The 23,862-nt window shown below is 39.9% G+C and overlaps 1 protein-coding gene across 4 annotated transcripts in view; it reads right to left on the reverse strand.

Moving 5' to 3' along the window:
• The window catches only part of unc5db (unc-5 netrin receptor Db), a 258,492-nt gene that overhangs the window by 46,529 nt on the left and 188,101 nt on the right, over window positions 1-23,862 (reverse strand). For all 4 annotated transcript variants that reach the window (XR_008569990.1, XM_054772926.1, XM_054772927.1 and 1 more), the window contains 3 exons: window positions 22,943-23,128; window positions 14,651-15,013; window positions 10,516-10,600 (listed from right to left, as the gene is read on the reverse strand). Coding sequence is in view for 3 of the 4 variants with exons in the window: in XM_054772926.1 (XP_054628901.1) it covers window positions 10,516-10,600; window positions 14,651-15,013; window positions 22,943-23,128 (634 nt within the window). In the remaining variant the exon portion in view is untranslated. The remainder of the gene's footprint in view (window positions 1-10,515; window positions 10,601-14,650; window positions 15,014-22,942; window positions 23,129-23,862) is intronic.

Here is a 23,862-nt window from a genome sequence, read left to right on the forward strand (position 1 = left end):
AATGCGCAGGCTACGGGATCACTGCAAGGACACAAGAGACGGCCATGGCTGCATAGCATGCTAGCAAGCTAACTAGTTAGCCTCCAATTTATTTATTTGAAACTTAAGAAAGGGTTTCAAACAGAGCGGGGAAGAAAAACAAAATTAGAAGCCAAAAACTTACCACTTCCACATGGAATAGGAGGAGAACTTCTTTTCACTCTATCATGTAGGCCGTGCCATGGCTTTCAATATTTTTGACTAACAATGTGCGATAGTCAACCACAAAACAGTGATCATTTGTTAATAAAAAAAAAGCAATAGAGTGAGGGACGACTACTGCTGATATCGGACTGATATCGGATATCAATATCGAATTGGGACACCCCTAATCACAAAGTCTGTAAATGCGTATTCTGAATGCCTTCTATTTGTATTTTAGTTAATGCAGCTATTTTTATGCTTGAAAAGGCTTAATTTAGGAAAATAAAAGTACAATTTGCTTAAATATGCATATTTTTGGCTAATAAAAAGTTGTACTCAACCACAAATTAGCATGATTTATTAATTAATATATTTTTGAAATACCGTAATAGAGTGAAGCCGCAAAATTCGAAGCGGAAAGTGACAAGGGATTACTGTACATCTTTTTAGGCCTTCCCAGGTCATTTTATCTACACAATGCACTGCTACTGCTGAGAAGAAGACAATATCATTTGGTAGTTTTCCCATGTATCAGGCTCAGATGAGCTACAAAAGGAATGCAAATGTACAGTACGTATTATATATTTATTTCCAAATGCTCCGCAAACTTTTTCTCCTACTTTCAGTTTGCCTTGTACAATGAAAAGAACAATTTATATTTCATGAAGAACATGTTATGTAAGCATATAAGCTACTGCGCACTATCAAGACGCCACTTCTGCCTCGTTGTGTTGCTCCCAGGCCTTTGAGCACTGCCACTTCATAATCCTCCCTATGAACTCTTAGCTCAAAGTCATTTTTTTTGGTTATGTCAACAGCAGAGAGTTTGCGATCCATGAGCTGACAGCGTAGAGCCTCGTCACACAATAAATGCAAGTGTGGGAACGGAACAGGACACCTGCCCTGTAAAAAGCATGCCTGCTGCAGTCCAGTAGCTGAGGTTGGCTGTCGCTTTTCTCAAGTCTACTTGTCATCACGATGAAGGCTTTATAGGAGCTTTCTAAGCCCTTCGATGAGCTGCATTATTGAAAGTGACCGGTGACTCACTCCCCAGGGACCTGGGTGACATGTAAAGAGGCAGACTGGGTCGGAAGAGGACATGGCAGCCTAAATAAGTATACACATTAGCAGATTCCATTAGCATCTAAAGGTGAAGCGTTGCTGCATCAGTTTTGATCATTCATAATTCTCCTCACTGCCTCTTTTTCAGAACTACAGTGTAATACCAAAGCTTTCTTTTGTACAGCTTTGGCTTTCAAACACTGGCAGTTTCTTTCAAAAGAACAGCTATGCAGAACATCAATGACAAACTAGATTAATAAGCTTCAGAAATGTTGGATGAAAGAGACTCAAATCTTTTTCTGCAACATTTTGCAAAGCAAACTCCTCTTGCTTAAAAAAAAACAAGAACCGGCCGTTTTCATCACTCCAATATCCGTTCTGTTTTTGTTTCAATGAGGAAGGGGAGCTGCTAGCAATCCTAGCCTATGTTAGAGCATGATTATTATTATTACACTTTTAGAACCACTCTAATACCATGACACACACACACACACACACACACACACACACACTTAGTACAATCAGAGTTGCACAACACTTATGGACGACTGATGGAAAAATACTAGGAGACACACAATAGATGCATTGATCACTCACACAAGCTTCACTCTTACACAAACTTAACTTTCACTTTCTAAAGGGGCGTGGCATCTGATATATATACTTTGTGTACTTTCATTCTGGCCTCTTTTGTCTATTTTCTTCCTTGATGATAAGAGTCCAGCGCTGCAACCAAAATTTGAATGGTACGGCATCATGGGGGTGGTTAGGAATTTCAACCAAAAATACAAGCATGTGTTACCAATGGTGGTTTCAGAGAACAGATTGTACAAAAACATTTATATAAAATGTCAATATTCCTCAGAGGTACGAGTTAAACTCAATGAGATTGGTTGTACATACACATTAATTTTTCAGGCTTATTGACAATTAGCAGTCACGGCTGAGCACTTGCACCCTATTCTGCCAAGAAAAAACATACAAGAGAAAGCAGTCAACAAAAAAAGACTAAGGGAGAAATAAACTAGAGTAAATATTGGAGCAGCTTTTCCGTGGCGGAGAAATCTTCAATAACAACAGGATTTAAAAACGATTGTGATGCTATATTTCTGGTGAACCGGTGAGTAAAATCATACGCTTTTTCAAACACTGCTTTTGCAGCATAACATTATAGTGTTCCGATCTATATTATGACTAAAAAATCCTGTCCTGGATTCCAGAAACTAATTAGTCTTTGCTGTTCTTACGATAACCTCTCGATTCAATGATAGCTAACATTAGTCGCCAAGCTTTGCCCAAATTGCTATCATTAGCTGATAACAAACATCAAGTTTTATTGTCATCTGAGGTTTGTTACAGCCTATATGCAATCACCAATGACATTCATGTTCTTATGGCAAATATGACAAAACCATATGACTTTGTGTGTTTCTTATGTAAAGTATGTTGCTTCTCTTTAGCCTTTCTTCCTAGTTCTTTGGACTGCGTTGCTCTCGGAGAAGTAGTCAATGATCACACATTTTTTTTCAAATTGTATTTTAAAAAATAAGAACAACATGTTTGGCTATAGCGATGGACTCTATCATCATTGAGGACGATCGAAGAAGAGCCCAGAATGGAAAGTATACAAAATCTCTATAGCAGTTGCTGCACCCTTCTATAAAGTCAAAGTTCAGTTTGTGTAGATGTGAAAGTTAAGCTTGTGTGAGTAAGAACAATGCATCTATTGTTGTTTCCCATCATATGCAATGTTCCCCCTAATTTTTCAAGTGTCTGAGCAACGACCTGAGAACTTGAGGTAGTCTCACTTCCATTTTGAGCTATTTTGTATATGAGTGGGTTCAAAAGGACGGCAAGGCGTATTTCATAATGTGCCTTTCTTTATTGTCAACCTCAGACAAAGCAAGCCGTGGAACTATCTCATCCAAATTAATGATCTGAACCCTAAAAACCCAATTTTATCATGTAAATATTTTCTTGTCTACCATTTATTTTGTTAATTATGTATACTTTCATTTCCTGTCCTTTATTTTATATGTATTTGTCCTTTATCTATTATCCTTTAGCCCTATTTTGCAGCTTCTTGTGGCACTGTTTCATCGTGGAAATTTACTTGGCATTGATTGATGTCATATTTGTTGTATATATTTACATTTGGCTAAAAAAAAAAAAGAATAAAAAAATGACAACCGAAAAAAACAACCATCTTTCGATTCCTTCACCCGAGCAAACTTGGTGTAAAACTTCCTGTATCTTCTCATCAAAATATTAGCATGCCAGTACCACATGCACAGTTAAGCCACACATTCAGTTCACATTTTTCACTCAGAAAACTGGCTTGCTGCTTTGGCTTTGCAGCATGTTTTTCAGAGCAGCCCTTTCTCATTCGAAAAAGAAAAAAATCTCATCCAGATACACCTACTTTTCTTATGTTTGCACATACTCTGACAGGCCACCTTAAAAAAAAAAACACTTTTTTTTTTAATTTGGTTGTTGACCGGAAAGGACGTTCATGGCAAGAGCTGTGCTGTTGCTATTACAGTTTTGAACTATTTTGGCGCTTTCCTGATCTGCTTTTCAGGATCACAAGATCAGAACAGCTTGCTGATACCTTTGACATGAACGTGGACCGGTGGGAAGTATACTGTACATTCCTTGAATCAAACAAGTTACAAGTGTAGGGAGCCAATATCAAGTCAAGCTAACCGGCTAACTGCTAAAGTTGTCTATGAATATTCCCATTCATCCAGATCATTGTATTCTCAGGGCATTCAGTTCATCGCAACTAGACTGTTCAGGTTGTCTTAGAAGATGTTTCGCCTCTCATCCGTGCATGCTTCATCAGTTCATGCTCAAAGACTAGGTGGGACACACACAAGTCAGACTAGATAGGACAGCTCTAGTCTGAGAGCTCGGTGCATCGATTTATCCTCTAAAGGAGGAGGCAAGTCCAGACAGGAATGGTTGTCAAATGACGATTGTTAGGATACATTGGAGTGGGGCCTCTGCTGGCCAATGATCGTCGTTTGGGTGGTATCACCTTCGTTAGCATCCCATTCAAATGATGGTCATGGACCCACCTGAAATCAAGGTGGCTATGCCGTGTTTATTTGTTAGAGGCTAAATGAGTGAGTCTTTTAGGAACGGGTCAAAGAACAGCATTGTATGTGGGAGAAAGGTGGTGTTGTAGACCCCTCTCCTGTTCAGAGATGGCTTCTCAACCTTAACGCAGATGACTTCCCTCACTCCTTTTTCAAACCGTCCTTCTCCGTCCAGAAGGTGTACATGTTTGTCCTCAATAGAGTGCTTTTTCTCTTTGAGGTGGAGGTAGATTGCAGAGTCTTGACTCAAAGTGTTAGCCCATCTGTGTAAATAGCTGGGTTATTGCTGTCCATTGTTTAGTGTGGGACCTAGAAGGGTGGCTGCTCTGTGATGCCACCATGAGAAATGGCCCATCCAGACATTGTGATGTAAACTATGTGGACCATGAAGGCTTAAATCAGAAGATCTCCACCACAAACACTAAACTTGGCCATCTACTGCATCAAGGGTGGCAAGGAGTTGTCATCATTGAGTCCTAGACATCTATTTTCAATCTTTTTTTTTACTGTTTAGTAGTTATTCTACCTTAAATACATAATGCAGAGCACGATGAAGGAAATAAATGCTGCAAAAACACTTGCAGAAACCAATTTCTTCTTCCATAGCTTTTTTTCTCAATAGAAAAAAAACTGTTTCTGCCTGAGTGGTTTAAAAGATGTATCTTATAATACAATGCACTCATACAACCTTGGCTGTGCAGGGAATATGTCTGACCTAAGCAAAACTGTACCATCTGGAGGCTTTGAGAACTCATCTTGAAAATAAGACTTAATAGGGATCTGCAGAAGTGAGGTGGGCAGAGATAGGAGCCGGGCACAAAAGAGAAGCGATTCTCTGTACTTTTGGCGTGCTAGAATGTAGACTGTAATTCCCAACTGGTCAGATCTAGAACACGACAGACCACAGGGAGAAATGGTGGTCTCCACTAAATATATACAAGGAAAATAAGCACATGAGGAAACAAAATTAGGGCTGAAACATACTACAGGTGGTACTTTCCGTTCCTATGACTGAGATGTAAGTCAAGTTTTAGTGTAAGTCGGAACTTAATACCTAAATGGAGGACTTTCCAGGAGGACATATGCAATCCAGTAATAAAAAGCACACTGGAGGAGGCGTTGCAAGGAGACCACTACACTGCCTAGTTATCACTGTCCATTTCATAGCAGCAGATCCTTTGACATCTTCAACAATACCATCTTTATCCTTCATGATGGTTGCAGCATTTAAGCATTTTGGACTGGGCATGCAACCAATGTTAATGTCTCCATTGTTTGAGCATTTTATGACTCATCTCACTTCCTTTTCCTTTTCTATGTCACACTGCCCCCAGAAGAGTCTGCCTCATGCTTCAGGGAGACATAATGAAGGTTTAGGTTTGTCAAGAAAATGTGTGTTGTTATTGCACTTATAAAATGTTGTGTGCCCATTATTCCATTTGATTTTACTAATATTAGTCATAATTATGCACTAACATGGATATGCATTTCTGCCAAGACACATATTAATGTCACATTGACTTGCTATGATTATGAGGCATCTTGTCTTTGAAACAAATCCTCCATATGCTTATCACCTGATTCAAATAGCCTTGACTATCTAGGCATGTGATTCTGCCCTTCCTAGTCTCTGTCCCTCACAAGAGGTAGCACTTGTTTTGTATCATGTCTATTTTTAGATTTTCCTTTGACAAAGTTAAAAAGTACGTAAGGGGTTCTCTATTTTTTTTGCACCGTATGAATAATTATGGAGCTGCGTTCATAAACACGAATGTCGCAACACAGAACGTCGCAACACGAGGCCCGTCTGCATTGGTCAGTAATTCGGTGCCTTCACAGTATGTTGTTTCAAAGGTGAAAAGGGAGAGACAAGACGTTCCAAAGGCCATGAGGAAGACGAAAGACAAGAACAGCTTTAGTCCCTCGTGTAGCATATATTTGAACGACAGCGCTACACCAGTGACTGATTTTAACAGTGGATGCTAAGAACCCTCTAGGGCAGTTTTGCTTCATGTTAATTTCAAGACACCTGAGTGAAACCTTTCAAAGTTACAGAAAGACAGATATAAATCAGTCATTCTGGAGATGATTGCCACCCATTATTTGAGTCATCTTCAGTCCCTGTCCTTTCACCACCAAAGCAGCAGTCTGTTTGAAGCAGTACAAGAATAAAGTAAAAAAAAAGTTGTAATCTAAAAAGAAAAAGTAGTCGTTTTATGAGAATAACGCCGTAATATTATGAGGAAAAATAACCTCATGTTAATAGCATAAAGTTAAAATATTAAACAACATATTTTTTTTTAAGTTGGAATATTGTGAGAAACAAACCAAAAAATTAGTTAAGTTATAATTTTTGTAAAATTAGATAGCAGGAAAAGTTATGTTACAAGAATAAGTCAAAATATTATGGGGATAAAGTCTTAAGTATAAGAAGAAAATTTACAAGAAGAAAGTTGAAACAGAAAAATAAAAACAACAGCAGAAATGTCAGAAATTTTATGAGAATAAAGTTAAAATATTAAAAGAAAAAAGTCATATTCTAACAAGAAAAAGTCAACATTTTAGGAGAATAAAGTCATAATATTATGAGGAAAAATAACATCATCGTAGTATCATAGAGTTTAAATATTCAAGGCAAAACTTTATTTTCTAAAAGTTGGAATATTATGAGAAACAAACAAAACAAAATAAAGTTGTCATGTTTGGAAAATTACTTTGGGAAAAAGGCAATATTATAAAACAAAATATTATGGGCATAAAGTTATAATATTACAAAACAAAAATTTACAAAGGTTATTAAAAATAAAGTTTAAATCTTTGGTAAAAAATTTAAACAACAGCAAATGCAGTTTTTTATTCTTGAAATACATATCAGTTCTACATTTGTTCGTTTACAAAATATAGTGGCCCTTGCATCCTTTCATTTTTCAGTATGTAGACCTTGGTGAAAAAGTTTGAACCCCTCTTATGTGCACTATAAATAGGTCTCCGTCCTTTGTGACTTTGCTTAAATGGAGGACAGGACATTGTTGACGCTTCAGAAGAAACTGGAGGCCCTCTTGGCTAACCACAGTAAAGAGAGTGTAACGCCCCTACTTGGAGAAATGCTCAGTCCATGGAAGGGTCATTACCAAGCTGTGATCAGAATAATAACACATGTACGACCAAGATAAAAGGACTTGAGGGATGGAGGTGCCTTCTATTCTGTCGTGCATGTCCATCAGATCAGCACAATCTATTCATCATGGCACTCCGTTTAAATGTGTTTCCAAGGTTGTGACTCCCTCCCTGAGCACCACATTGTCGATCGGGTGGTGTACATACTGTAACTACATATTGACTCTTGGGCAGAGTGGGTGGGATGAGAAGGAGATTGAAGGTTTGATTTCGCTTCAGTGGGATAAATGGAAGACGTAATGTTCTCTTCCGGGGTCACGCGCCATGAACAGAAGTTTCTCCACAGCCGCCTGGGCATCAATGTGTACAGCACCACCTGTGAGGGGCTCCTGCAAATAAACACATATCCAGACTCCTTTCGGGAGCATAAAAGGGAGGCTGCACGGCATGCTCGGCCCATCTGTCATGCAGCCATGCAGGCTGGCAATGAACACACTGAGATGGGAGGATGGCCATGGAAGGTCAAACACTTCTACTTTTGGAATGTTTCCCCATCAATATCTATTTCTTATTTATTGATTCATGATATGTTGGCAGTCGATAGCCCACATTTTACGGTATATAGAGTGCAATGTCCCCATATACAGGTACAACATTGTTTCATAATGAATTTATTACCACCATTATTAATACAGCTGTTGTTGTTGTTCTTCGTACTGTTTTCTTATCCCTTTGTCCTTATCCCTCTTAAGCCTGAAGGACCCCTGCACTGGGAGTAAGGGATTCTGGCTATGTTGTTAATAATAATTCATCCATCCATCAATCCATCCATCCATTCTTCCGCTTATCCGAAGTCATGTCTTGTTCTTAAAAAAACAAACCTCGACCCATCAATTCTGTCCAACTTCCGTCCAATTTCACATCTGCCCTTCCAGTCCAAAGTCATGGAGAAACTTGTCTTCTCACAACTCCAGTCATATCTGTCTATCCATAATATTGCTAACAAATTTCAGTCAGGGTTTAGAACCCGTCACAGCACAGAATCCGCGTTATTGAAAGTACACAATGACATCCTCACAGCCCTTGATGCTAAAAACTCTGTTGTGCTGGTGCTTTTAGACCTTGGAGCTGCTTTTGACATTGTGGACCACTCAGTCCTCATCTCCCGCCTTGAACACTGTGTTGGCCTACGTGGCTCTGTGCTTAAATGCTTCATGTCATATCTCACCAACAGGACCTTTTCAGTAATGATCAATGACTTTTCCTCTACAACCGCTCCCCTCTACTCTGGCGTGCCCCAGGGTTCCATCCTTGGGCCTACCTTATTTTGACTATACATGCTACCATTAGGACCAATCATCTCCAGACACAATATCCAGTTTCATTTTTATGCCGATGATGTACAGCTCTACCTACCAGTAATGCTCAGTGACAAGGACGCACTAGATCCCGTCCATAGCTGCCTTCATGACATCAAACAATGGCTGTCTCACAATTTCCTTCATTTAATGAAGGAAATGAAGGAAAAATTGAGTACATTGTTTTTACCTGCACAGATTCACCGCACATTGAACCCAATTTGAGGACTCCCACCCTTCTTTTTGCTCCTGCTGTTAAAAACCTTGGTGTGTTTTTTGACAACAGTCGAAATTTTGATGAGAAAATTAGTTCTGTGGTCAGAGCAAGTTTCTTCCACCTCAGCCTCCTGGCAAAGGTAAAGCCCTTTTTATCAAGTACAGATCTTGAAAAAGCGATTCAAGCTTGCATCAGCTCGAGGCTTGATTATTGTAACGCCCTCTACACTGGAGTAAATCAGTCCCTCCTCCGCAGGCTCCAGTTGGTACAAAATGCAGCTGCTCGCCTCCTTACAGTATTTATACTCCAAAATACGCCCATATCACTCCAGTTCTCCGTTCTCTCCATTGGCTCCCGGTACAGTCTAGAATCAAGTCCTTTTATTTGTGTTCCATGATACTTGGCTGAGCTTTTAACTGTCCCTCACCACTCCAGGGTTCTGCGCTGTTCTCAACACACAACATTAGAAGTCCTGAGGATGAAATACAAAAAAATGGGGGGATCGCGCTTTTGCTGCATTTGCCCCTGAACACCACCCCAGGGAGGCATCCGGGAGGTACCCTGACCGGATGCGAGCCACCTCATCTGGCTCCTCTCAATGCAGAGGAGCAGCAGTTCTATTCCGAGTTCCTCCCGGATGACAGCGCTTTTCACCATATCTCTAAGGGAGAGCTCAGCCACCCTACGGAGAAAACTCATTCAGGCCGCTTGAACTCTTGTCCTTTCGTCACTACCCAAAGTTAATTACCATAGGTGAGGGTAGGAACGTAGATCGGCCGGTAAATTGAGAGCTTTGCCTTTTGGCTCAGCTCCCTCTTCACCACAACGGACCAATACAGAGTCTGTACCCAGTAGCATAAATTTGTACAATTTCACACCTAGAGTAACCGCCACAGTCTCCTTTTTGTTTTGATACCAAGCTCATCCATGTAGACGTTGTAGATGCAGAGAAAAACGATGTATTTTGGTACTATGTGGTAAATTGTGATGAGCTGGCTACACGTATGCTTGTTTAGTGTCAATTCACAACACTACAAATACTGTGTACAGTCTCAGTGTGACTGGCTCTTATAAGTTAGCAAACTAAGATGGTGATGAACCGTCTCGGAATCAATGACAGCGTTTGTCTTTGATATTTTAATGCAGTTTGTAAATGAAATCTGGAAATCAACATGAACATACAACTGTATATGTTTTTTGATAGTAAATTATGCGGGTCTTCATGATGCAATTCTACGTAGCAGTCACTGCCTGCATATATAAATGGCCAAGGAACACTACTGGAGCCACAGCAATTGCCACCGAGACACTTGCCAGTAAGATGTCAGTTTCTGTGCCATCCTTATGTGAGCAATGGTCTTATCTTCTGGCTCTGCCACTGGTGCCGAACAAAGAATGAAAAGTTATGGGAGATGGGTGGCCCAATAGGCTGTGACAAACCAACAGATGGTGGATTAAGATATTTGGTTAGTCTCACCTCGCTTCCCCTGGACTGATCACCATGTACATCTCCCAGGACATATTTTCAGCCACAGCTCCATGCGGCACCAGCAGGCTGACTCCTGGAAAACATGCATAGTTGTGTCAACAGGAATGACCCTGCAGGCTGACAGTGTAAGGCAACATAAGCCTACGTAGCTTGCTGTGCTGGGGCAGTGAAATATTCAAAAACACATATCAAGTAATACATCAAAACTTATTCTGCTTCTGGTAAAATTGATTGAAAATGCTCAATAAATAAAATAATTTGACCTGGAGAAAATCAGAGAAATCCCAGTTACGAGCCACAATTCCCTGTGAGACTGACATGCTAATAAGATTTGTCTTTTCTTTTTGAACACAATAACAATAATACAAAATAAAAGAGTTTCCATCGAGATCATTTCGAACAAATTACAGTGGAACCTTGGTTAGCAACATTAATCCGTTTCAGAAGGTCCAGTTTGAACTGACATACTCTAACCAAATCAATTATTCCCCATAAGAAATAATGTAAATCCAATGAATCCGTTTTAGAAAGTCAAAAATGTTAACACAAAACATGTTTTTATAGTTCTACTATTATAGTTTTACATGCATAAAACAATTCAAAATGGCAATACATACAGATGATAAATAAAAGAGATAAATTACCATTTAAGATTACTTTTACCAACTTTTACCTGAGGATGTGATTGCTGCTAAAGACACGATGTGGCAGCAAGATCTACATGGACGCCACCTTTGTGTTTTGCCATGAGTTATTTCTTGAATTCAAGAGTTTTGTATCTCAAGTCTCTGCTTGTCTTTTGATCCCGGCTGCAAAATAACCCAAAATGGAGCCAAAGAAAGTTGCAAGGTCAACACTATTGGATTCAAGAAATAACACCAAGGTGGCGTCCTGATCTCGCTGCTATATTGTGTCTCGGGCAATCACGTTTTCAATTAAGGTAAAAGTAACCTTAAATGTTAATTTATCCCTTTCATTCATCATTTATATGTACTTAGAATTGTTTTATGCATGTCAAACTAGAATTGTAAAACTATAAAAATGTGCTTTGTGTTTTTTGAGACTTGTGGTGTAACTGTTAGTTAGCAAAGAACTACAGAGGCAACCGCTGATGACTTTATAGACGGGCGACAGAGCTGACTTACGCTTCCTGTTTCCGTGTATTAGCAAGACCAAGATGCTAACAAGGGCGTTTTGTGATGAAAACACATAAAGAACACAGTTAAACTCACGCAGGGCACTAATGACACAACAAGACATATGCCATATTGTACGCTAACCGGAAAATGTACGCAAACCGAGGCAAAATTATGGCGGACATTTTCTACATTGACCAAAACGCATGATGCCCGGCGTGTACACTAACCGAAGTTCCACTGTAGTAAAAAATTAAATAAATAAATAAATCCCTGTTTGTGGCGCCCCCTATGGACGACAGTGCCTCTAGCATTTGCATATACCGCCTATGGCCAGGGCTAGCCCCCTGCAGCTGACATTCAATCACTGCTGAATTTCTCCCCTCTGGTCAAGTGCAGATTGAAGACTGCAACCAAAATTTTGACATTAACCAAAAAAAAACATGCTAACCGGGGTTCCACTTTAAAAACAATAAAGTTAAAAGGAATGGAGGAAGGGGGGAACAGGAAGAAGCAAAAGCTTATGGTGTTCTGCGTCATCACTCAGATTACCTTTTTTCCTAATACAAAACATATTTACATTATTCCACCTCATTTTTATATCTATCAAAGATATTTTTTTCTTTTTAAATTGTGTGATGTTATTGTTTCATTTGATTTCCCTATCTGTGTTTGTGTTTACACAAGGCTGTTTTAAATAAAAGTTTAATTTGAAATTGTACCACTTTTGTTTTTGAACAATCGGTGACAATTAATTATTTCTTGCTTGAAATATAACCTGTGCAGTTTTGAAATTCCACCAGATCCATAAATTTCATAATTTGTTACTTTGTGCATTTGTTCCCGATGTGTTCGATTATTTATCGTCCTCAGTGCTCGCTTTTGTATCGTGGATAACTTTTGGTGAAGTTTAGAGATCATTTATTTTTGTCAAACCCACATTTTAATGTACTCATCACAAAAGTCTTTGTGTCATCCGAAAAAAACACAAACTTCAATTGATCAGAAAAAGATGAAACTGTACAAAAAGAAAGTGCTTCTCTATTGGTTCTGTATTTATGGAGTAGTTTACTTCTGGTGCATATGGCTTGCTCCTTGCTCAAATGAAGAGTGATCCCCTCAAGGCAGGCTGAGTGAATGCTGCACTTGACAGCAGTTGACCCCCCACTCAGCTTGAGAGGCCATTGACAAAGGTAGATTTCGCCTGTACTCTACCCATGTGCTAAGAACCACCATTCAGAAAAGCATTGCAGATGAAGATGCAACAAAAGCCAATGAACGACATTGCATGACAACATTAGAGCAGATGATGACAGCGTGCTTGAAGGAGTGCAAATCACCTTGGCAACAAGCACGGCTGGACCTTGGCAACAGTTTGTGATATGTGAAGAGATTAAATGTACACACAAAGGTTAATTGCACTATTTTTTATATTATGAGTCACTTGAGGGCTATTTATTGTTTAGTTCTTCGAGACAAAGCACAAACATTAGCGATATTAACTTTAATAGCAGTCTACTGTAATGGCTATTTCTTCTCTTTAGCCTTTCTTCCTGGTTCTCTGAAACGTGTTGCCATTGGAGAAGTACTAAATGATCAAAGAATTTAAAAGGTTTTCAAATGACATATATTTGGTTACAACACTGGACTCTTATCAACGAGGAAGATCAAGGAAAGAGCCCCAGAATGAAAGTACACAGAGTATATATGTACTGTATAGTAGTTGTCGCATCCCTCTAAAAACGTGAAAGTTACGTTTGTGTGAAAGTGAGAGTTAAAGGGGTGTGGGTGAGGGCAATGCATCTATTGTGTATTTCCCAGTCATTTTCAATGTGTCATATCTAAGTGTTGCACACCTCAGATTGTGCTATCTGTGTGTGTCCTGAAAGCACAGACTGCATAATATGAGTACAGTGGAATTATTGCATAGGATTATTATGTATATCTATATTAAATACTCTATTCATTAAAGTTTGAATAAAGTTAAGCTCGACTTTTGGGTGAAATTTGTAAATTTGTATTGGTACACGTTTGTATATTTCTTATGTACGCCTTTTGAGTGTTAAAGTTGCTGTGTGATGATAAGATGACACCGTGAGTCAGACTACTTATATTGAGTGGCCCAGTATTTAAACGATTAGTGGTAGTTCTGAAGTAAAGGAGATTAGAATTTACACAAGATTAGAATTTAGCCATAAATTAACCACACTGCTGTATAAGCCGTGGAGTTCAAAGTTTAAGAAAAAAGTTATACACCGGAAATTACGGTAGTGTTCTACATTGGTTACTTGGTGTCAGCTCCCCTTGCACCTGAACACATTTAATGCAACACAGACAAGCATGTGTCTTATTTATGGCTCTTTTTCTGTTATTATGTCTACTAGTTTGGGTAATATGAGTGTAAAGGTGACTATAAGAGTATTTCATGTCTAGATGGCTCTAATAATGTTAAAAACCAAGGTCATAAACAGGTTCTCTATGCTCTAACTACAAAAATATTCCATTTCTAAAAAAGGAATCCTACTTTGCCGAAATTCACTTACGATGGTCGGGTCTGGAGCCAAATAACTGTGATAAACAAGGGATTACTGTATTTGTATGTATTAACAGCTCCAAATGAACTGTAAATTTAAATCAAGCTAAAAGATAGCACACATGTCGGAAAACGTATTTGCCAAAGTCTCTTTAATAGTAGCAGAACATTTGACTAACACTTTAATTATTAGTTATTATGAGCAAAAAAGGGGTTGCGTTTAAAGACATCATGCCATTTCAGATTACTTCATATGTTTTGAGTGTGTTTTCTGGAATTTCCAAGCACATTTAAATTCAGTAAATTATACTTGTGCCTTAAGAGTTACAAAGTAAGTGATAAGAATAACCACTTTCATGTTTCTTTGTCTTTCTGTTTATTTAGACCGCAGATACAATTGATGAAATCCTTTTGTTACTGCCGTTAACGCACACATACCTGTCCTACTACTCACCAGTATTCGGTACCACCAGCCGTCCTCCAGGGTAACCAAACACACCAGTGGTCCTCAGCTGCTCTTTACAGGTACTCAAAGGTCCATTGAAGGTGAGCAGACCTGTCTTGCATCTGTCCATTGAGCTGCAGTAATCCCGGCTCAGGTCGTGTGGGAAAGTCTCAACGGGGGCTTTGGCATGGAACTCTGCCCGCTCTGCCACACCAAGTGAGACCATAAATGAGCTTTGCACTTTCACCTTGATGTCTGGCAAGGGGTCGAAAAGCTCCTTGTCTGCACCATCCTGGAAGCACAGGGGAGTGCTGTAGGTGCGGCCCATAGTTAAATCTGGTTGTATTGATGAGTTGAGAAGCAGGGGGTTGCCTGTGGAGATGGAAGAAACACAAAATCACACAGTCATGAAAAACTATTTAAACTGCATTTTCTATCGCGCCGCATTACAACATAAAGGGTAACCTTCATATAGAACAGGTCCATACCTCGTTCTTTTATTCGACAAATTAATAAGAAATATTCATACAACAGCATGTAATTCCTGTCGCTACAATTTTGTATTGCATGCGGAGGAGCACGTTCTCACGCTGACTTTGCAGATGATTTGGCAGTCTGTTATGAAAGGTACTGGCTAGCAAATGTAACTGTGGAGGAGCGATTGCAATGCAGTCAGCTATGTTTCGTGTACCCGTGTTTGTGTCTGTATTGATGCTGAGAAAAGAATGGAATTTTATTCGGAGGATGTGGACTGAACTGTGCTTAATTTATATACAGAATTTACTTAAATAAATTACTTATATTGGACGATTCAGTCACAGTATTTACTCCAGTATACAGCATATCCTGTATATATTTATCCTCAATGTTTTTGATGTACAGTAGTCCTTTGTTTATCTTGGTTAATTGGTTCCGGACCCGGCCGTGATCAATGAATTTCCGCAAAGTAGGATTCTGAATTTATAAATAGAATATTGAAGTAGTTAAAGCATAGAAACCTCGTTTACAACCTTCTAAATACAATGGCGTACAGACATGAAATAACACCCCATGGTCAGTCACCTTGTTATTCAGTAGAGTAGACTTAATAAATAAGGCAGACAGGAAGTTACATCGGGGGTCCAGAGTTGAGTCTCAGCTCGGTGTAGGTTACGGCTGCTAAAGTAGCCCAATTTTTATTTGGGTTTTGTGAGATCATTCACACCTGCAATAAAAGCCTGTTGTCCCGGCAATCAAGTCTGGTGCTTGTGTGTCTCACCAAACATTACAGTAACATTACTGACACCTGGTGACCAGTGTAGAATACTACATATCACAATAATGTCTTTGACAATGTCTTCTGAATGCCTTGTATTTGTATTTTAGTTCACTTAGCCATTTTTATGCTTGAAAATGCTTAATTTAGGACAAAATATGTAAAATTTGCTTAAATATGCATGTATTTAAAAAAACAAACTAATAATAGAACATATTCAACCACAAAACCAGCATGATTTAGTAATTCATAGATTTAAAAAAAAAGCAAACTTGGAAGTTGGGAGTAAAATCTTCTGGACTCCCAGCCGACCTCCTGAAGGACATGGGGGAGACAGCAGAAGGGCCAGGAGGGGTTCAGGTGAATGCTTTGTAAATGAGGGGAGACCTGCAGCTCCCAGTGTGAACCCAAAAGCCTGTCAAGCAGGGCCTTCATCTGTAGTAATTAAATGTGACAATGCTGCCAAACCAAGTCAGGAGTGCACCTCATCGATCTGGCAGACTCAGACGTGTGCTGCCCCTGCCCCCTGCCAAAATAACTGCGAAGTCACTGAGTCCTTGCTGCCCAGCTGTTGCCTGGCGAGGGGTGCAAGGTGGGAGGCTAATGTTGTTTTATTTTTAGGACAATCATTAATTACTAACTCATTTGTGATTAATTTGATTTGGGGTGGGCTTTCACTTCAAAAACCTATTATTTTGTGTTTCATGCCCCCCAAAAATGTCTTATAAGTGTATTCCATTTATTCATATTAAATCCTACTTTGCAGAAATTTACTTATGGCAGTCAGGTCTGGAACCAAGTAACCATGATAAACAAGGGATGACCGGGCTGTTAAAGTACCTCTGTCTTCAAAATGGACTAATTGCATTATTGCTGCAATATAATAATGCATAGTATTAATTATTCTGTTGAAAGAAAAGATGCATATCTCAAACAAACATGTGGCATATTCCAACTTCTCAGCCAGACCTGCAACCCAGTAAGAGTAGCAAGTGCGAGCATGACCAATTTGCTGCCCAAGGTAAGGTGTGAGCTGGCGCCCCTAGTATCGCGGTCAATTTCACAGTCATACACTCACATTGAAACTGCATGCATGAATTCAGGAAAAAAATAAATAAAAGACTATTATCTGCTTTGCTATGAAGTCATGTTGCTGAGGGTTCATGTGATACAGTTGATTCACGCACATTTACGATTCAGCATTCACCAGACCACAAATTTGCAGATTTTTTTTTCCTCTCCAAAAATAGGCCATTTTTTGTGCAGAAAACACATCTCACACTAAAATAACACATCGTAGATCTGAATGATTGAAATCCATCGACCGATCTTCTATTCCGCTTATCCACACTAGGGTCGTGGGTATGCTGGAGCCTATCCCAGCTGACTTCAGGCGAGAGGCGGGGTACACCCTGGACTGGTCGCCACCCAATGGCAGGGCACATATAGACAAACAACCATTCACACTCACATTCATACCTATGGACAATTTAGAGTCGTCAATTAACCTAACGTGCATGTTTTTGGAATGTGGGAGGAAACTGGAGTACCCGGAGAAAATCCACGCACGTATGCAAACTCCACACAGAGATGCCCAACGGAGATTTGGACCCAGATCTTCCCGATCTCCTGACTGTGTGGCAAACATGCTAACCACTAGTCCACTGTGCGGCCTATGATTGAAATATTCTTATTAAATAAAGAAAATCCATTTATAATACAGTTGAATGGACAAATATCAATATTTATTGTATGTTATTTTCTGAAGCTTGGCCTCACCTGCCTCCCCTGACTGGGGAGGCAAGTGAGGCAGTGCTTATCTTTACATTTGATATACAGTATAGTGGATCCCCGCACATTTGCGATTCAGCATTCAAAGCCCCACAAATGTAAAGATTGCTGGTCAAAAATCATTTTTAAAATGTATTTCCTTTTCTTCAAAAAGCGTTAAGATTTCAGTCTTTTTTTGGCGGTCCTTAAACACACCATGGCGGTGTGCTGTGACGGGCTGCACAGCGACTTCGGTTCCATCTGTTCATCGATCATAATTTCCATTCAATAGTGGTGATACCTATTCATATTATTATATGCACAGTTAAACCAGATGTTTACATAGAGTGTGTAAAAACACACATAAAAGTGTTTTCCACTCTCTGAAATTAAATCAGACTAAACGTTTCTTGTCTTAGGCCAGTTAAGATCACCAAAATTATTTCTATTTGCTAAATGCTGCAACTATGAGAGAGATTTTAGTGATTTTTTTATGACTTTCTTGGAAGTCAAAGGTTTTCATACACAAAGATGACCGTGTCTTTAAACATTGTGTGAAAGTCCACACGGTGATGACATGGCTTTGGATGCTTGATAGGTTAACTGGCAACATTTGAGTTACTTGTAGGCACATCTGCGCATGTATTTTAAGGCCACACCTCAAAAACACTTTCTTTGTTTGACATTATTGGAAAATCAAAAGAAATCAGCCATGATATCCGGAAAATAATTGTGGCGCTCCATAAAACTGTTTAATCCTTGAGTGCAATTTCCAGATGCTTGAAGGTGCATCATCTGCTATCCATAATTATTCACAAGTATAAACAACGTGGAAATGTCCAGCCATCATACCCTTCACGAACATGAAGTGGTTCTGTTTCGTGGAGGTGAAAAAAATTTTGTACGAAATGTGCGAATCAAGCCCCTGAACCAAGAGATTTTCATGCCTTGTGCTTCATTCAAAGTATCCACATTTGTTTTAACTCAAAAATACAGTTTTTAAATTAAATTCAATGTATGTGGTGCAGCTATACCCGTCTCAGCTTTCAGCTCTAAGTTAAAACCATATGAAACAAAAACAGCACCTTTCATTTCAGTCAAACTACATGTGTTCATTATTTTCACAGTTCACTAACACATGTAGTTTGCTATTAAACATTACGTCCCTAATATTTAGGGCTTCAACCTGGATTGTGCATTTAGCTGGTTAGATTTTGTCACTAGAAAACAGCGGCAATTAATAAGCAAAGGGGAAAGTTCTGGAGCTGAATCTAATCTAATAATTCCAGCAATCAATTTTATTGCAAATGTTGATCCAAAATCGGATAATCAAAAGATAGGGGAGGAGCGAGCTTTGTGTTTTAGGGGCGTATCAATTACTCACAGATTTGCACTATTCGCTGGCATGCGTCCAACGTGACCCCCACAAAAAGCAGGGATCTACTGTAAAAAATGTTTTTACTATGCAAAAAAAATTTAATAATTTGTGGCGCACCCTATGGATGACGGCGCCTCTTGCATTTGCATTTACTGCCTATGGCCAGGGCTAGCCCTCTGTAGCTGACATTCAATCACTGCTGACTTTCTCCCCTCTGGTCAAATGCAGACCGATCAGATTATCGCTTGAGTGTGCATCTTTAAGAATGGGCTGCCGAAAATGGAATGGCAGCAGTGAGACTAGAGTATCAGAAAAGTAAATGAAATGTACCTCAGGTTGAATACCTTGAGGGATAGGTTTGGAAATGGACCTCTGATTAAAAATCACTCACAGGGAGAAGTAATGTGGGGAGACAAGTTTAGGTCCAAATTCTCATTCAGCACTCTACCTTATATAGGCTCCAATAGCGTTCCATCCGAAAGCGTTTAAGGACTTTTTTAGTATTTTACTGCTTTTCACTTGAATGTCCCCATTTTAACATTTTTTTCAAACGGAAGTTAAATACTGATGTCAGAATGAGGCTATTATGAAATGCAATAACAACTTCCTCCAGAGCAAACTTGGTTTTAATAAGAGAAAGCAGGGAAGCATTCCACATTCCGCCCGGCTGATGGAGAAAATGGAAAGGAGTGATTGTGGCCAGTGGAGGGCACAGCAGGCAGGCTCGGGGAGAGATGGCCTATTTAAATAGGATTGATGACCTGCTGAATGTGGACCTGGCTCACACCACCCCCCACACCAACCTTTCTTCTCCCCTCACATCTTAGCAATTGCATGAGTCAGTGTGGGCGGCTGACCGAATCTCCAGGCCTTGGGGAGCCTGGGACATAGTGGGGCATTTCACTGCCGCGGAGAAAATGGATTGCCCGTAGCCTCCGTGCATGTCGCTCGTTCAAACCCAGCAGTGCTGGCTGGGACATTGACCGTCACTTTGCTAACAGACATTATTACCGGGCAAAACAAAAATACAACTGAAATTCACTGCCTCATACAGCACACATCTATCCATCAGTGGTCTGGCCCGGTGCAATCTCATTGAAGGGATTGGTTGTCTCGCACCCAAATGCACGGTCTGTGGGGGACGGGCTGGCGAGGTACATGCATTTCTCTGAAATTGATTACCTCCCATTTCACAATAACAGGGGAGCCGATCTGTCAAAACAAAAAGACAGGTCCGTTCACTGATTATGGAAGTATAAATCCAAAGCAGAGAGGGAGACTTGTGCAGCAGAGTGCTCGATACGGATAAATGCCATCAATCATGAGCTTGGCCCCGTCACAGAGATCTTTGATGATGCTGCTTTTTGGCCTTGAAGCAGCCGGCTCATGTCAGTGCAGAACAGGAGGTGCACGCTCAAGAAAAATACAATATATCACTGTGCTTTTCCAGGATAATGGCTTGTCAGTGGAACAGGTGCTCCTTTTGTAAAACTGACACTTGACTGGCTTGACTTGGTGCCTATTTAAATACTGGCCTCAGTTTAGGGTGACTGGTTTTGTAAATAAAAGCCGGAGATACACATTTGTTTGCTCTCTTCTCTTTGCCTAGCCACTTCAGCACATTGGACCACCAGTGATGATTGCCCTCGTGGACACCACTACAGGGCACTGTCCCCGTGAGCTCCTGAAGCAAACTCCCCACATACGACTTTCCTGTTCGCCAGGTACACATGGCTAACTACAATGACCAAGTTACAGTACGAAAGCAGCACAAAACGTCCTGCCACGGACATAATTCTGCAGCATCATGAGAAGAAGAGAAGGATTTGTCATCCTGGCTGTAGACACAACACCCAACATGCAACGTCAACATTATAAAAGCACCGTTCATTGTTTAGATAACTCAACTTTTTATTTTCTTTCATTGTTTTTCTTAGATTCAGTTTGAGTTGAAATGTAACTGCCTTGCATGCCAAACGTTTTAAAAGCAAAACTTCTTTATATATACTGTATATATGTGTGTATATATATATATATACATTAGTGAGAGGCTAATGATGCAACCCCTCAACAGGATTAGGCTTGAGAGCAATTTTAATGCCATAAAAACGGCCACTCGGTGGCAGAAGTGCATCATGAAAGGAAGGAGCAACACACATTACAGGAAGACGAAGCCCATAAAGGCAGATTGCATACCACAGAAAACAAGGTACGCTTTGTCGAGAAATTTTAACGCATGCACACACACGCACACATGCACACACAGAGTTCATTTCCAACTCACGTAGTTTAGTTCCAAATGTGAAAACTGTAAATACTTCATGGTGTTATATTTGTAGACACATTGTTATTTTGATGTAAAAGAAAGAAGCTTTTTTGTGTCGTTTATGTTGTGGTATAATTCTTCAGATATATGAGCTGTCACAAAAGCAAAAAATATGTGTGTCAGAGTTATGTTTGAAATGTATCTTCACAAAAAGCTTGTTTTCTCCCTTTTGTGGTCGGCTACTGATATTTTCCTAAAACTTACCTATGTTTTACTGCTGATTACTAAAGAACGGAAAAAGGTCGAAAACATTTTTTTCTGTCTGGGAGTCTAATCTTTCTTTTGGTAGGTTCCATGTTTATATAGCCATTTATATAGCCAACACAATATTCTGTGTGCCTTAAAAGATCAGTCAAATCGTCTAAAATGGCCAGTACTGAAGGGGATTGAATGAGTTAATGAAAAGCCAACCTTTCAATTTGTTTAGACTCATTCTTTATGACCTCAGTTAGCACCACCAGGTATCATGTAGAGTTTAACCTAACCATTAGACATCTACCACATCTGAGAGTGGTGCCTCAGGGTGAAAATGTAATATTTTGTCTTTAATATAATGGATATAATTCAAAACTTTAATTTAAATATATATTTATTACCCTAATTCTAACTGGGGCCACACGGTGGCCGAGTGGTTAGCATGTTGGCCACACAGTCAGGAGATCGTGAAGACCTGGGTTTGAATCTCCACTTGGGCATTTCTGTGTGGAGTTTGCATGTTCTACCCGTGCGTGCGTGGGTTTTCTCCGGGGACTCCCACATTCCAAAAACATGCATGTCAGGTTAATTGGCGACTCTAAATTGTCCATAGGTATGAATGTGAGTGCGATGGGTTGTTTATATGTGCCCTGCGATTGGCTGGTGACCAGTCCGAAGTCATCTGGGATAGGCTTCAGCATACCCCCGTGACCATAATTAGGATAAAGGGCATAGAAAATGGATGGATGGATAATTCCAACTGATACATGCTATCATTTGGATGTTATCATTGAGAACATTGCAATGCCAAATATGATCATCCAAGGAGCAACCAGCAGTGGTTTGCATCAACCATAAAGTGTTGGGTGGTCCTGCTTAGAACACCCAACTGACCAGCTACATCCGTCCCTGTCTCTCCCAATGCTAACATGCTCTCATTTCTTGTTTCTTTCTTAAATGTCTTATTTTCTCCTATTATGACTACTATCTTGGGTACTACCATTGTAAAGGTGCCTATATGGGTGTTATTTCATGTCTGTTAAAAACTGTATTTAGAAGGTCGTAAACAGGTTTTCTATGCTCTACAAAAATATTAAATTTAGCTGTAAATAAAGAATCATACTTGTTAGAAAATCACTTATTACATTTGGGTCTGGAATCAATTAACCACGATAAATGAGGGATTACTGTATTGCGAATAGCACCTCACTGTACCTTGTTTTAACAATATTGAGTAGAGACACCATTAGCAAATGATCAGTCTAGGTAGCTGCCTGGGTTTGGGATGAGACAATAAGCCCTGAGGAATATGTTTTTGTAGATTGGGGACAAAAACTGACCACTACTGCACCCTTATTTCTTACAATGTTTTCTTACCTTGACTAGCAGTCTTGAAGTTGAAAGACTGGAATCCCCCGGCGAGTGCAGAGGAATCAATGACGTCCACGCCGTACTGGCTCTGATTTTTCCTGTACAGCATGATAGCCACTACTAGGATGCCCACGGTAATAATGCCAGCTCCCAAGCCTGAGTATAGAGCTATGTCATTGGTACTGTCCATACCTAAAATACATACACAGGGTTAAAACATAAAGATACAATAAAACAATTGACAGACAAAAGACAACTGCAGTATGTACAACCACAGAATGAAAAATGAAATGTGCATGTGGCAAGATGGAACAGGCCAATTTGATTTTGCACCTGTTGGACCATGAAAACACCTTGAAATGCAAAGGTCTATACCAGGGATTCTCAACTGGTGTGTGACCCGTTTTCAGCGGGTTGCAGATCTTTTCAAAGAATTGATACAAGAATAATCTTTATTCAGGAGGGGTTGGATGTTGACGCGACTGGACCCGGCGACCTCGCTCGCTCCCGATGCGTTTACATGTTTTTGAGTTCACCAAAACACGTGTACTGTCGGACGTTGCTTTTAGACATTGGCAGCAGCTGTTTATGGACTTTAAAACCCAAGGATGCCAGGGAACCACAGAAGCTAGGTGTCCTCCGGCAGTCCACCTCAGCCTCGACCCCCACTACTGCGCTGCAACAGCAGAGAAAGCGCTGCAGGCAGTGTGAGAGGAAGCAGAGGGATCCGGGTTAGCCTAGACACAAACCGGCTTTCCATTAATTATCATGGCCAGTGTTTGCTTCCCGGAAAATAAAATGGACCATGTGCGCCTTTTGAGATCCACCCGGCGGACTATGAGAGAATGTTGTGTTTATGTACTCTTTGAAGCATGACGATTAACGATGACATCCCAGACTTGGCCACTGATCTCCAATAGTTAATA

The sequence above is a fragment of the Dunckerocampus dactyliophorus genome, chromosome 4 (assembly GCF_027744805.1).
Source record: "Dunckerocampus dactyliophorus isolate RoL2022-P2 chromosome 4, RoL_Ddac_1.1, whole genome shotgun sequence".
Taxonomy (NCBI): Eukaryota; Metazoa; Chordata; class Actinopteri; order Syngnathiformes; family Syngnathidae; genus Dunckerocampus; species Dunckerocampus dactyliophorus.